Raw genomic sequence first — 16,764 nt, forward strand, 5'->3', positions numbered from 1 at the left:
CATTTAATCTCTTATGTGAACAAAATGAAAAGAAAAAAACTAGCTTTATCCAATGTTCGTATTTTATCTTTACGTTTATGCAAATCAGCGCATATTCAATTGTACCATGCCTAATTTGCATATTCAAACATTAAATTACAGAAAACTTGTAATACATTTATTTTTCATATTAATCTAGGCAATCAACTGGTGAAGTTTCATAGTGATATCTGCTTGTTAATTTTTTTACCCTATTCATCTGTAGTATCTCCGCCTTATATTCAACACATTGGACAAGAAAGGCTTAATATACGAAATTGCCCAAGGGATTTCACCAGGCACCCTGCTAAATCTGAAAGAGGTCCCTAGTCTACTAGATTCTGCAACAAAAAAACTTAAACCGACAAAACCAGGTTCAACTAAATTATGGCATTTGGCTGCTGGACTATGATGTATTGATTTCAGAAATAGACAGTTTCTGGTAAAGGCATTTGCTAAACAATATTTTTCACACTAGAATGATGGTAACATGTTCAATGTTATTCCTAAAGAGTGAATGTATGGGTTTAGAGGCCTGAATAATCTTTTTATGTTATTCAATTGGAGATATGGACCTTTTTCAAGCAAAAAGTGACCATGGCAATACATTTGACATGGAAATGACCTTAACATAGGAAGTTAATATTGACCTTCAAACAAATATGGAATATAGCTACGGCCAAATTCGTGAAAAATCATGAAGATTGGGCACTTCTGGAAAAGTTTTTGATTTTTGGCAGGGTGTTAGGTATGGGCCTAAGGTTTTTTTTAAATCCATGGATACAAGTTGGGGTGGCCCCCCTAGTGGCAGTTACCATAAAATCAAAAATGGCCCCCACTGAAAAGAGAAAAGGTTATATCTCAGTTTCCTTTAGTCATAAATTGTTGTATAATGACACTTTTTCTACTTGATTTGATACAAGGAATGATCATTTTGATATTATTCATAAAGAAGGAAATATGTCTATATTAGATGCTGAATTTAGTTTATCAGAACTTAAAATGGCTTTAAGTAATACAGGATACTCTGCGCCAGGAGGTGATAATATATGTAATGATTAGAAATCTTCCAGATGAATTCTTAGAAAAAATTCTTGAGTTATTCAACAAGATATGGCAAGAAGTTACCAAAAGCTTGGAAAAGTGCAACCATCCTTCCTTTCCCCAAACCAGGTAAGGATTCTAGTAATTCAGAGAATTATAGACCCATTGCTTTAACTTCACACTTAGGGAAACTAATGGAAAAGATAGTGGTGGCCCGGTTAAATTATTTTCTAGAATACAAGTGTCCTTTCAGAAAATGCCAAACAGGGTTCAGAAAAAGCAAATCAACTACGGATGCCTTAGTTAAGCTCAGTAATGAAATAGAGAAAACACTACTTATGAAAGAAGTTATGGTGGCAGTGTTTTTAGATATTGAAAAAGCATATGACACTATGTGGAGAGAGAGTTTGTTAATTAAATTGAATAATATGGGAATCAGTGGGAGAATGTATAATTATATATTGGATTTTCTATCACAACGTTCAATAAGAGTCAAAGTTGGCAATGAACTCAGTAAAGAATTTATGGTTGAAAGTGGAATTCCCCAGGGAAGTGTTATTAGTCCAATATTATTTAATATTATGGTTGATGATATATTTGAAAAATTGGGGCAGAGAAATGAAGGACTGTTATATGCAGATGATGCTGTTGTTTGGAAAAGGGGACGCAACATAGCATATATAAAAAAAGCTATTCAAAAGGATATTCAAGTGCTAGAACAATGGGGTATTGATTGGGGATTTAAATTCTCAATCAAAGGTTATGTTTTTTTACAAGAAAGAAGATTCCAGAAACGTATAAAGTCTTATTATATAATCAACCAATTGGGAGAGAGAATCATTTCAAATATTTGGGTATATGGTTGGATGAAAGGCTTACATGGAAAAGTCCTATAGAGTATGTTGAAACAAAATGTAAAAAGGTTCTAAATCTTATGAGGATGATCACTGGACAGCACTGGGGAGCAGATAGAAAGTCTTTAATGTATATTTACATAGTTTAATTAGATCATCCATAGACTATGGATGTGTAGTTTATAGTTCAGACTGCAAAACTTCTCTAAGAAAGCTTGAGAGGATTCAATTTAAAGCTATAAGAATTGCTCTAGGAGCTATTAAAACAACACCAACAAGTGCTTTATTAATAGAAGCTGAAAAATCTCCACTTACAGTAGTTTAAGGTATATTAAATCATCTTTAACATAATGGGTAAGGTTGATGGGAAGTATCAATAATCCAGCCATTTCAGTTCTTAATGATTGTTGGGAATATCAAACAGTTTCAAAAGGGTTTGGCTGGAATATTAAGAGTATAGCAGAACAACATGGAATTAAAGAATTTGAGTTTAGTCCTTCACTAATTCTTAGTTCAGTCCCCCCATGGTTTCTCCCATCACCAGAGGTTAACAGTGAACTACTGATAAGGAAAAAAGAGTATGCAGATGACCAAAGTTTTGCAACATATTGCCAGGGATAGATACATCTTTCTATGGATATGTTAAAATATATACAGATGGGTCAAAAGATCCACAAGATGGACATGGTGGTATTGGGATATATATCCCTGAATTTAATAAAAGAGAGGGGTATAGAGTAAGTGATTTTTTATCTATATACTCTATTGAGATGACTGGGCTAATAACAGCCCTCAGGTGGATTGAAGAGGTCAAGACATTGAGAAATGTGATCTGTACAGACTCCATGGCAGCTTTATATAGCTTAGATACAGGTCACTCTTCAAGAGAAGATCTGGTTATTGAAATTAAACACCTACTGCTACAGCTCAAGAACCTTGGAATTAGTATTCAGTTTTGTTGGATTCCAGCTCATAAAGGCATTAAAGGAAATGAGGAGGCAGATATAATTGCTAAAAAGATGCTAAAGAACAAACAAATAGGAATTGATGTTCCAATGGGAAAAGGTGAAGCAAAAGCTATTATTAAAACAGCAATTATACAACAATGGCAAAGGGAATGGGATGCAGAATTTAATGCAAGACATTACCATAAAAATCAAACAAATGTGACAGGAAAAAGGAGTCTTTCACTGAGTCTAAGCAGAAGGGAAGAAGTGGTTTATACCAGACTGCGATTGGGACATTCAGGTCTTAATGCTTCCCTACAAATAGTGGGAAAGGGAGACGGTTTATGCATGGTGTGCCAAGAAAGAGAGGACGTAGATCATGTACTTTTTAGTTGTATGAAGTATAATGAGGAAAGAACAATATGGCAAGAAATGGAAGGGGAGAACTCAATACAGGAAATTCTACAAGAAAAGGGCATGATAAGGGAGAGAATTAAAGAATTAATTACTTATCTTGAAGATACTGGCTTAATGAACAGAATATAATATTTTATTTTTATTTTTTATTTTTATGATTTTATTTATTTGTTTGTTTGAATTAATATAAGCCGACGTTCATGGTATTACACACTCCTGTACAGTTGGTGGCGGTATACTATAAATCAGTAATCGAAGAAGAAGAAGAAGAAGAAGAAGAAGAAGAAGAAGAAGAAGAAGAAGAAGAAGAAGAAGAAGAAGAAGAAGAAGAAGAAGAAGAAGAAGAAGAAGAAGAAGAAGAAGAAGAAGAAGAAGAAGAAGAAGAAGAAGAAGAAGAAGAAGAAGAAGATCCGGTTCCGGATTGCTGTTGGTGGGAACACGTTCGTATCAAACGGAGTTGGTAATATAAATAAACTTTACTGTACAGTGAATGTAGAGTGAGTGATGGCACATGATTCAGATGGATATTTGAAGGATCTTAAAGGTCTAGATCCATTGACTATGGATAAAGATAATGAAATGTTTTGGGAAGAAGTTAGGGGAAAACAATCTCGAGAGGTCGGAGTCCAGTATATGTGGAGTCAATAGACACTGTTAAGCGGAGTAAGGTTGAAGAAAGCAGAAGTAAGAAGAGTAGGCCTAATGCTAATAAACAACATGGTGAAACTTTTAAAGTTGTAGTAGTGTTTGACCAGCATGGAGGTCCTGATTTGCACCCAATTCATGTAACGAAAGCGATTGAGAAAGAGATTGGCAAAATCAATCATGCCAGATTCATGGGAAATATTTGCAGCATCTGATGAACAGCGTAAAAAAAAGTGTTAAGCAAAGAAACACTAAATGGGGTCAAGATTACATCACACATACCAGTACAACATCAAAGGCAAGAGGAGTGATAACTGGAATAGGCCTACCGATATTCGTCTCTATAGAAGATATCAAAAATAATCTAAAAGGTGGTGAACTTTTGGATGCAAAAAGGCTGACTAAAGGAAAAGAGAAAGTTGAGAGTATGTCGATCTTGCTATTCTTTAAGGTGGATATGCCTACTAAAGTTCAACTAGGATATGTGAGTTATCCAGTCAGGGAATACATTCCACCCCCACTAAGATGCTTTAAATGTCAAAGGTTTGGACATGTTGCAGCACAATGCAGAGGTAAGATTAGATGTGCTAAATGTGGAGGGGAACATGAATATGGTAAATGTGGGGAAGTAACTCAGTTGAAATGCTGTAATTGTGGAGGCCAACATAGTGCAGCCTATGGGGGATGTGAAAAGCAAAAAGAAGCAAGAGAAATACAGAAGTATAAAGTTACACACCAAGTATCTTATGCAGAAGCACTTAAGAAAGTGAATGATATTGATAGAAATAACCAGAGACTTATTTATACACCAGAGCAGAGCAGAAATTGGGAAGATGGTGAAACTTCAGACAGAAGTAAAGAGAACAAAAGGGAAAGATCTCAGCAGGCAGCAAGCATACAGATTACTATCTCAGAGTCTAATGGATATAAGGCAAAAATAACAGAAGAGACAATGTTGGTAAATCAGAACAATTTTGTTGCATTTATCTGTTCAATAGTCAATGTAACTATGCAGCATACCAAGAAAAGTGATAAGATAAAATCAGTAGTGGAAGCAGCTAATAATTATTTGGGGATCATAGCAAAGGCTGATGAAGTGCATGAAATGCTAAATATTAACTATGATGGATCTCAGACTAGTTAGATTGATTATGTTTTTTTCTATTCTTCAATGGAATGCACAAAGTCTGATTGCAAATGGTCAAGAATTCAAAAGATATGTTAATGAATTGACAATGAAACCAGATGTTATATGCATCCAAGAAACATGGTTAAAGCCACATTTAGATTTTGTTTTAAAAGGATACAATAGTGTAAGACATGAAGTTTAAAACCTATTGCACTCCACTGTATACTGCCCACCTGTGGTGTAATTTTAGTGAGTCAAAAATGAAAAAACTTCAAGTGGCTTATAATGATGCACTGAGAATTGTGCTTAAAATTCCCAGGTGGAGTAGTGCCAGTGAAATGTTTGTATCCAACAATGTGCCCACTTTTAATGCTGTTTTAAGAAATTTTATGTATAGATTCATGTGCAGACTGACAGGGTCTAAGAATGAGGTTATTGTCTCCATAGTGGATGTTTCTAAGAGTGACACAAGGTACACATCTTGCTTTTGGAAACATTGGACCCATTGTCTGGATAGGTTGTATAAATGATGCATCATATGCTTTATTCTTAAATGTCTTGTATTGTTATATATTTATTCTTATTTGTACTGTGTTGTCTCTATGGACCTTTGTGTCTTGAATAAAGTTGATATATATAGAGAGAGAGATAGAGGAGGGGGGTGTTTGACATTTATTAAGGAAGGAATATCATACAGCTCAACAAGGGTATCTGAAGGATATGAATGTGTTGTAACTGAAATAATTAATAAAGAGGACAAAGGTAATTTGATAGTTATTAACTATTATAATCCATGTAATGAATTATCAAATGAGCAAATTAAAAACATTTGTAAAAAAGGTCATAGGGAAATATGGTGTGGGGATTTTAATGCCCATAATACATTATGGGGAAGTAAAGATACAGACTCAAATGGAGAAACTGTGGAAGAAATGCTCAATGATAGAATGCTGGTGTGTCTAAACAATGATACTGGTACACGCATAAATATACATAGAAATGAAACATCATGTATAGACTTAACATTAGTGGATAGGAAAATAGCTAATAGGTGTGAATGGGAAGTGGATCAAAGGACAAGTATTGGCAGTGATCATTTTCCAATTCTATGTACACCACCCAAAACACACCATACCTAGTGTGAAGCATGGTGGGGGCAACATTATGTTGTGGGGATGTTTCTCTTCAGTGGGGACTGGGCAATTGGTCAGGATAAGAGGGAAAATGGATGCTGCCAAGTACACCCAAATGATTGAGGAAAACCTGCGTCCCTCTGCTAGACAGCTGAATATGGGCAGGTCATTCGCCTTCCAACACGGCAATGATCCTAAACATACTGCCAAAAGAACAGTAGTGGCTTAAGGATAAGATGGTGAATATCCTTGAGTGGCAAAGTCAGAGCCCTGACTTAAATCCTATAGAAAATCTGTGGATTGACTTGAAGAGAGCAGTCCATCGCCATTCCCTACAGAATTTTAACAATTCTGCACGGAAAGTTGGGCAAATATTCCCCAATCTAGGTGTGCAAAGCTATAATAGACATATCCAAACAGATTGAGGGCTGTAATGAAAGCAAAAGGAAGCTATACAAATTATTAAGTCAGGGGTATGATGACTTTTCCAACCCTGTTATTCTAGTTTTCATTTTTTTTTTTATTAATTTTCAGAACTGTTGACTTTATTTTCATTATTTTGATGTTGTACAGCTAAATTTGTAAATAAAACTGGAAAAGATTGTTTTTAAAATGGGTTATGATTTCAGGCTGTAAGACAAAAAAAGTAACTATTTCAAAAGGGTATGATGACTTTCTATAGGCACTGTATACAGCCCAAGCATATAAATCACAAATGGTGCTTTAAGAAAGCCAACTGGGATAAGTTTATGGAATGCTGTAATGAAGAGATAAATAACTAGATGTACCGCAAAGCGATACACAATATGACCGCCGCTCAGTCCTGCACATTCTCTCCGCAAATATCAATCACGCTTGTGTTTCCATCGCCTACTCCATCCCTACTGCAACTTTTATGTATGTAAATGAGTGTGTGCATGTGTGCGCTTGCTTTTGTGTATGAGTGCTTCTCTGTCTAGTGTGAGTGTGTGTCTGCTTGTGTGTGTGTTTAATGTGTCTCTGAGTATATGTTCACTGTGTTCTCTGCCGTCACTGTCACTCCAATATCAGATAACACACACACACACACACACACACGCACATGCGCACGTGTGCACACACACACACACACAAACACACATACACAGGCACACACTCACACACGTACACAAACACACACTCGCGCACACACACACACACACACACACACACACACACACACACACACACACACACACACACACACACACACACACACACACACACACACACACACACACACACACACGCACACCCAGAGAGAGAGAGAGAGAAAGAGAGAACACACACAGAATACACACAGATAACACAGACACAGAGAGAGACAGAGAGAGAGAGAGAGAGAGAGAGAGAGAGAGAGAGAGAGAGAGAGAGAGAGAGAGAGAGAGAGAGAAAGAAAGAGAACACACACAGAACATGCACATACACACATATACACACATGCAAACACACAGATGGGCACACAGAAACGCACCCACACACACAGGCTATAGTACATCACACACACATTCACTTCTCAGCTCCGGTGGTCTCACAAAATGTACTCAAAGATGTGTGTGTGCATGTGTGTGTGTGTGTGTGTGTGTGTGTGTGTGTGTGTAGGTGTGTGTGTGTGTGTGTAAGGGTGTATGTGTGCATGCGTGTGGGCGTGTTTGTGCATGTGTTTGTATAATGTTTTATGTACATGTGTGTATGTAGTGGTGCGTGTGTGTGTAGGTATGCGTGTGTGTGTGTGTATTTATGTGTGTGTGTGTGTGTGTGTGTGTGTGTGTGTGTGTGTGTGTGTGTGTGTGTGTGTGTTCCTGCATGTTTGTTGCACCCAGAGCAACCATTCTCTTTTAAAACATATTTGGAAACTAGTTGATTAAAGGTTTCTAATGGTGTCACTTATATGTTTCTAGGACAAAAACTAGCAGAGATTGAGATGTTTGGAACAGTTTTTGAAATCCCCAGGGGGGGATTTAGACTCCAGATAATACCACCATCTACTGGCCGATGGGTATACAGTCCTGAATGTACACATAAATCCATTTATTTTATAGCCCCCCATGGATGAAATTCCACAAAACTTGGCATACTCCCAGAGGGTGTCAGGTTAATCATACACATGAAATTTGGTGCAGTTCATAACATCTCATCTGAAGATAGGGGCAATTAAAGCAATATTACATTGCATTTTCAATTTTTACGATGGGGGGGCAAATCACAAATGACTGGTTATAAGCTAAGTTGATGCAAGCTCTAGAGAACAACATACCATAAACATTTTGTCATCCTCGGTGCCACGGTTCAGGTAGTTATGTAGGAAAAACTGTCATTTTTGGGCTTCGGGCGGGGGCAGCGCGGGGGTGGAGTGACCCCCGGGGACGAAACGAAAATTTTCCATAGAACTCTACTGGGGCTACATGCCCACCAAGTTTCATGCGCTCCGGTGTTACGGTGTCCCGGGAATCGTTGACGAAAAATGACGGGAAAAAAGAAAGAAAAAAAAAAAAAAAAAAAAAAAAAAAACTTTGACAACAACTATATGACCGCTTCGCTAGCTACGCTAGCGGCGGTCATAATTAATCTTTAAATGTGGAGGAATCAATAGACAAAATGAACGATTCTTTAAACATTAGTATTTTATGTGCAGCAAGTCAAAGTATTCCAATCAGTAAAAGCCAAAGCAAAAGAAACAATGTTCCATGGTGGAATGACAAATGCACAGAGGCAGTAGCAGATCGAAATAAGGCATTTAAGAAACTACGTAATACACTAACAACAGATAATCTTGTAGATTATCAAAGGAAAAAAGCTATTACAAGAAATGTAATTAAAGAAACTAAGAAAGAAGCCTGGAGACAATTCTGCTCAACAATTGGAAGAGAAACAACTTGGATAAGATGTGGATGATGGTGAAGAAAATGACAGGTAAATATAAACCAGCACAAATACCAGTGTTAAATGATGGGATAAATAAAGCTATATCAGATGCTGATAAAGCAAATATGTTGGGTGGAAAGTTTGCTGACATTCATAAAGGTAACCATCTGGATGAAATGTTCAAAAAGAGGAAAGAGGAGATTTTGAAGGAAAATGAATGGGTATTAAATGCTGAACAAGAATCTAATAATATACTAGATGCAGAATTTACTACGGCAGAACTTCAAATGGCATTAAGTACTACTGGGTACTCATCACCAGGACCTGACAATTTATGTTATGCTATGTTTAGGAAACTTCCTGATGAATTATTGGTTAAGGTATTAGAACTGTTCAATAGCATATGGAATAAGGGTAAATTGCCAAAGATGTGGAAAATGGCAATCATTCTTCCTTTTTCCAAACCAGGGAAGGATCCAAGCAATCCAGGGAATTACAGGCCTATAGCACTGACATCACATTTAGGCAAATTAATGGAGAAGTTGATAGTGGCAAGACTAAGTTATTTTTTGGAGAAGAAAAGCCTTCTAAAAATGATCAAACTGGGTTCAGAAAGGGTAGATCTACAGCAGATGCTTTGGTAAAGTTAGGTAATGAAGTGGAGAAAACCTTGTTGATGAAGGAAGTAATGATAGCTGTGTTTTTAGACATAGAAAAGGCATATGATACTATGTGGAGAGAAGGGCTATTGATCAAGTTGGATAGAATGGGGATTGGAGGGAAAATGTATAACTTCATACTGGACTTCCTTTCCCAACGTACTTTTAGAGTTAGAGTAGGCTCAGAAAGTTCAAAAGAATTCACAGTAGAAAGTGGAATTCCTCAGGGAAGTGTAATTAGTCCTATATTGTTTAATCTAATGATCAATGACATTTTCTAAAACTAAAAGGAAGTGTCGGATTAGAGGTCAATATAGAAATTTTGAAAAAAAAGAGGGAATACCCAGATGACGAGAGTTTTGCCAGGTATAGTGAAAGATACCTATCCTCTTCATTTTATGGTTCTCTTTCAAACATTCGTTCGGTATCTCACTATGGGAGACGCCCTCTGGCGTGACCAACTACGGAAGCACCAATTACACCACGTCTGTCGCAGACAGACCAATCACAGCTGTGATACGGAGGCCCGCCCTCAGTATTTATACTACAGTATCACCAGCCATTGACCATTCTCGCACTCTTCCCCGTGAAGACTACTTTGCATCGAACTCTCTGCTCTTCGTTCGCAGACTACCGTCAAGGCTGGTCGTTGAACGCAGGGAATTCTTAAGGCTACAGTTAATTCTGTCCCTTTTCAGAGCTAACGCGTCAAGGCGAGCCTCTCGCATTAAGCGAATTATTCTACCGCGTAAAGCGAATTTTGTCGAAGTTAACGCGTCAAGGCGAACTCTCGAACCTACTATGGCTCAGGCTATAGCTAACGCTGCTGCTAGCCCTCCTGAGGCTAGCGCTGCTTCCCCAGGACCCCGCTCCTGCCAATCCAATTGTGGATTCAAGATATCGGGGAAGGACCCCCACCCCTTGTGCATTGCCTGCATGGGGGTGAAGCACGCCCAGCAGTCTCTGGTCGACCCGGAGGTCTGTCCCCACTGCAGGGGCATGCAGCAGCGAATCCTGGAGCGACGCCTCCGAGTGGCGTCGACGCCTAACGACGACCCGTGTCTCTCGGCTGCCCAACCGAGCGAGCAGAGGTCTTCCGCCTCCGCTTTACCGGGCGGCTCCTGGGCGGACTTCATGGACGTTAACTCCCCCCTGCCTCCTTTGTTCGACGACCAGTTGTTGGACGAAGGTCAGGTCGGAGCGGAGGAGGATGATGATGATGAGGCGTTCGCGCACCTCCTCGGTGAGAACGAGGACGACGAGGAGGATGGCGTTCACCCGCTAACCCAAGCTAGCAGACCAGCTAGCGCTGCTAGCGGCAGCCCCGTTCAGGCGGATTTCAGCCTCCTCGAGGTCTGCAGGAGAGCCACAGCGAAGCTCAAAATTGACTGGCCTGCCCCGCAGAACGATGCGGAGGCAGCGAGAGACATTTTCGATGGTAAACGCCTGCCCTCGCGAGCTCCGTCAGCGAAACAACTCCTCCCCGCTGTCCCGGCGTGTGTGGCCGAGATGAAGCGTTTCTGGGACAAACCCTTTTCCCATCGGGTGCCTGTCAAAGGTTTCTCCGTAGTGGACGTTCAGGGGATGGACGAGCTTGGGCTTTCCGCCCCTCCGGCGGTCGAGGCGTCCGTCGCCCATCATCTGCACCCGACCCGGAGAACCTCACTCTCCGTGGGTAACCTGACCTTGCCTGAGAAAATGGACCGCTTCACGGCGTCCATCTATCAGAAGATTTATAAGTCGTCTAGCCTGGCCGTCAGGGCCCTCAACGCTACCACTCTTCTAACAGCCTACCAGGCTGAGCTGCTGGACGAGATGGGGTCTCAGCTGGACTCCGGCACCCCGAATCCAGCTCTTTGGGAGGAGATATGCTACATTACGGACCTGAATCTCCGCACCTCTCGCGGCGCCATCCAAAGCACGCTCGCGAGGGTGAGAGAGAACGGCCTGTCACTGCTCCTCGTGGCCCCTCTCTGGCCGGGGAGGATGTGGCTATCAGAGATAGCGCAACTCCTCCACGGAGAACCATGGCAGCTCCCTCTGCGCCGGGACCTTCTCTCCCAAGCGCGGGGTCAGATCTTTCACCCCCAGCCCGACCGGCTGGCTCTCTGGGTCTGGCCCCTGAGCGGCTCAACTTGAATGCAGTTGGCCTCCCTGATAATGTGATCGCCACCATTCAAAGCGCTCGAGCACCCTCCACACGCGCCCTTTATGATAACAAATGGCATGTGTTTGAAAGGTGGTGCGATGACAAGCATATTGTGCCCTTCCAGTGCGATGTTGCTAATGTGTTATGTTTTTTACAGTCATTGTTGGACATGGGTAAGGCCTTCTCCACAATTAAAGTTTATTTATCGGCCATCTCCGCCTGTCATGTTGGGTTTGACAAGGCATCAGTGGGCAAGCACCCTCTGGTGTGTCGCTTTATGAAGGGAGCACGCCGTTTGCGCCCAGCGACGAAACGTCTTTTCCCGTCATGGGACCTGTCCGTGGTTCTGGAGGCGCTCTCTCTCCCACCCTTCGAACCGTTGGACGGAATTGAGTTGAAGCTGCTCACGCTCAAGAGCATACTCTTGCTGGCGCTCGTGTCAGCTAAGCGAGTGGGGGAATTACGAGCCCTGTCAGTGCATCCCTCCTGCTTGCAGTTTAACCCTTTATTCAATAAAGTGGTTCTACAGCCCAACCCCGCTTTCGTCCCGAAGGTCGCTGATTCATCGTACAGATGTAATTCTATTGACCTGGACGCGTTTCATCCTCCCCCCTTCTCTTCGGAAGAGGAGGGGAGACTCCATTGTTTGTGTCCGGTCCGTGCGTTACGCATTTATGTGGACAGGACAAAGGCGCTTAGAAGGAGTAATCAGCTGTTCGTGTCATGGGCCACTTCACGTCAGGGACTCCCCATCTCAGCCCAGCGTTTATCTCACTGGATGGTGAAGGTTATTGGTTTGGCTTACGAGGCTAAGGGCCTGCCGCTCCCGGAGCGTCTCAGAGCGCACTCCACTAGGGGCATGGCTACGTCATGGGCGCTGTTCAGAGGTATATCAGTGAGTGATATTTGCGCAGCCGCCTGTTGGGAAAATTCCCATACGTTTATGAGATTTTATCGACTGGATGTTACTGCGCCGTCACTGGCACATGCAGTTCTCAGTGTTGGTGCTCGTGTTGTTTGACCAGTACACGTAACTTGAATAGTTTTCTGTGTCTGTGTTTTACATGTGGGCATGTCACGTCTGTTGCGAACTCGAGCATGCAATCCGGGAGTGGGCTATATCTCCCATAGTGAGATACCGAACGAATGTTTGAAAGAGAACGTAAGGTTATTTGCATAACCCCGGTTCTCTGATAACAGAGTGAGGTATCTCACCAGGCTTCCCTCCTTGCCACGGGGAAGAGCGCATGCTGTGAATGGTCAATGGCTGGTGATACTGTAGTATAAATACTGAGGGCGGGCCTCCGTATCACAGCTGTGATTGGTCTGTCTGCGACAGACGTGGTGTAATTGGTGCTTCCGTAGTTGGTCACGCCAGAGGGCGTCTCCCATAGTGAGATACCTCACTCTGTTATCAGAGAACCGGGGTTATGCAAATAACCTTACGTTTTATTAATATCTTTACTGATGGATCAAAGGACCAAAATGGGTATTGTGGAATAGGAATTTACATTCCTGAATTTAAAAAAGGACTAAAATACAGACTGAGTAATCACCTCTCAGTATATACAGTGGAGATGACTGCCATAATAACAGCTTTAAGGTGGATAGAAGAGATAAAGCCATTAACATCTGTAATATGCTCAGATTCAATGGCTGTTCTGCAGAGCTTTGAAAGTGGTGTATCACTCAGAGAAGACTTATTGATAGAAACCAGAAATATATTACTAAGTATTAAAAGCCTGGGTTTATTGGTTCAGTTCATATTGGAGTGAAAGGAAATGAAAAGGCAGATGGATTAGCCAAAAAGGCACTAAAAAACAAAGAAATAGAAATCAATGTACCAATGGGGAAAGGAGAAGCAAAAGCCTGAAATAATAAAGAAATGGCAACAGGAATGGGATGCTGAACCTAAGGCTACAAATTATCATAACATTCAGAGAAATGTTGCAGGAAAGAGAATGACTATGCAAAATAGGAAGGAAGAAATAGTATACAAGATTGAGAATGGGACATACAGGACTGAATTCTACACTCAAAATAATGGGGAAAAGTGATGGCTTATGCACAGAATGCCAAGTGCAGGAAGATGTGGACCATGTTTTATTTAGATGTATGAGATATAGTGAGCAGAGGCAATTATGGCAAGACTCAGACGAACATTTTGAGAATATTCTTGAGGAACAAGGAATGGAAAAAGATAGAATTAGAGCCTTCTTTACCTTCCTTAAAAACAGTGAACTAATGAAAAGAATTTAAACTTTTTTGGTTTTGATTGGTTGTTTATTTGTTGGTTTCTGTTTTGGTTTGATTTATTCTCTCTAGTTTTATTTTTTTTACTCCATCATGACTAAGTAGCCAAAAGGTATCACTCTACACACTCCTGTACAGTAGGTGGCGGTATACAACATGTTAAAGGATGTAATCTGCCATTAAACAAAACAAGAAGAAGAAGCTTTTGATTTGACTAACCTGAACCTATGCGAAACAAATAATTTACTAGAAAATACTCGATAAATGTTCAACAACGTATTTAGTTGTCCAGAATAATGAAACAACCTTTTGATTTAGCTTTTGATTTGACTAAACCTATGTTAAACAAATAATTTACTAAAATACATTCAACAATGTATTTATTTATACAGGTTTTTATTAACCACGAAGAGTGACAGGAAGCATTGGAAATTCCAATATGGCTGCCCTACTGCCAAAATAAAAGTGGGGCTTATTCAGTAAAATTGCTGTATTATAGCAGGCCATGCATTTTCCAATTATCTATATCAACATGCTCTGAAATGTTTGTGTAACGACTAAGAGGTTTTATTGAAAATATTATCTCCCCCCCCCCTTTTGAAATGCAAGATGGCATAGGCCTACTACATATGCCTTGAGAACGTTAACATGTTCTTTTCATTAAAGGAATAGTTCGGAATTTTGGACATAGGACCTCATTTTCAACTTAGTCGGGGTGATATAGGTCGGTGAAGACCATTTTCAGTGAAGTTCTGCCCTTCCTTGAGTTGCAGCGTTCATCTCGTGCTAATGTGACACTAGGAATGTAGCTCGACTACGCCACCCAATTGGAGAGCTGGGACTCGGAATAAATGATTTTTTGTTCTTTAGCAAGTTCGTTTGTTTGGTGGGAGCAACACAACAGAACAACCCAGAAACCAAAATTATAAAAAAATATATATTTATTACAATTCCTATTTCGACATGTCAATGTATATCTCAAGTTTAAAAGCTAATTGCACAGCACAGTCAACGTCCGCTCAGGGAAGTCCCATCCACAAGGGATTCCCCCAACACAAGTCCGTCTCACTAGCCTAGAAATCTAGACGCACCCTAGCGGCCAAAAATATTTTTGCCTAGCGGGATGGTCTAGGGTCGCACCGTTGAGGACAAGCCTGCGCCAGGCTCGAGTTCAGCCTAGCCAATTAGAACGCTCTATCTGTGTACGGAGTCCTTGAGCCCGAAAGCATCACGCAATAAACAAATCAGAAGCAACGAAAGGCGGGTCTTGGCATCTAACTTATCTTTCACACACAACAGCGCCGACTCCGATAATTAGATTTAAAACGTTCTCCTGCTTGCTGTTGATTCGCTGTTTCTCTTTGAGTTTCCAAGTTAACGTTAAGGCTGCTACGTCTATAATTGTCCTATACTTGTTGCAGAGCTGTGTAACATCTATTTGCCTCTGTCTTGGTAAGTTCACACTTGAAAAAGCGACTCTAATCGGAGCTGCCAAGTGTCACGCTTTGAGTGTGACAGACAGTCAAAAAAATGTTCGACGAACGCATCTCACTGTCGCTTGCAATTTTCTGAAACTTGGCAGCCCTGTTGCCGTTTTGCCAACCGGCTACGATTGGTCACAAATGCTGGCCTATTACGTGCAGAGGCAGTCTGAAAGACAACTGTTCATCCCACCCACAGGCTTCAACTCTGTGAATGGTCCGACCCCAGACTATACATTTCTGTGTAGTTTGGCTTGCCAGGCTACCGTCTCACGCCAAAGTGAGGAGTTCTGCGCAGCAGGCACCTGTCAATCACTCGCACGCAAACACAACACTCACACAAACAAAGGAAAGCCGCCAGTATCTCCACATAGATGACACACACTGTAGATAACACCTCACTTAAGAGCAATCATGCACACAAAAATAAATCACTGCAATTCATGGATTATGATACAACTACGTGGACAGACTAGAGCTTTCCAGTATCTGCGGGTCGTGGATCTTGTGCTTGCAGACAGCAAAGGGCGACACTCACCATTAAACCGGGGGCAGACGAATCTGACCCCCAGTCCTGTTGAACAGCGTTTCACAACACAGGCCGGGAGAGGCGGGACTCTGGACAACCCAACAGCGACCAACAGCAATCCAGCGCAGCAGAAGAGAAGCGGGGAACACGGTAGCCAACAGCGGAGAGGGAAGCGGAGAACCAAGGCAGCCACCAGCAGAGCGAGGAGCAGAGGAGCACAGCAGCCACCAGCAAAGCGAGGAGCAGGAGCACAGCAGACACCAGCAGAGCGAGGAACAGGAGCACAGCAGACACCAGCAAAGCGAGGAGCAGGAGCACAGCAGACAATAATCCAGCAACGGGTCACAACAATAAAACAATCACGGCCCAAAAGTAAAACGGGGCACCTAAGCTGCAATAGACTATACTGAGTTCACCAGAGTCACCAATCTTCACTGTTTCAGTCTCCTTGCTTTTTGAGTAGTCTCTCATTTGTTGTCCATTACCAACAGCTGTGGATCTCTTAATCAGCTGCGGTCCGGGAACATGGGAGGGGGCGTTGCCCGCCACTCTAATCATGATCAGTCAATTAAAGTCACACATGAATATTGAAAGCAAATCACAACAAACACCAAATCAAGATT

The 16,764-nt window shown here is 41.3% G+C and overlaps 1 protein-coding gene across 1 annotated transcript in view; it reads right to left on the reverse strand.

The window, feature by feature from the left end:
• pars2 (prolyl-tRNA synthetase 2, mitochondrial) overlaps positions 1–16,551 on the reverse strand; it is a 21,761-nt gene extending 5,210 nt beyond the window's left edge. Inside the window, exon 1 of the mRNA XM_062556789.1 lies at positions 16,151–16,551. Coding sequence (XP_062412773.1) covers positions 16,151–16,153 — 3 coding nt within the window. The 5' untranslated portion in view covers positions 16,154–16,551. The remainder of the gene's footprint in view (positions 1–16,150) is intronic.
• Positions 16,552–16,764: the final 213 nt, after the last annotated feature.

The sequence above is a fragment of the Sardina pilchardus genome, chromosome 15 (assembly GCF_963854185.1).
Source record: "Sardina pilchardus chromosome 15, fSarPil1.1, whole genome shotgun sequence".
NCBI lineage: Eukaryota > Metazoa > Chordata > Actinopteri > Clupeiformes > Clupeidae > Sardina > Sardina pilchardus.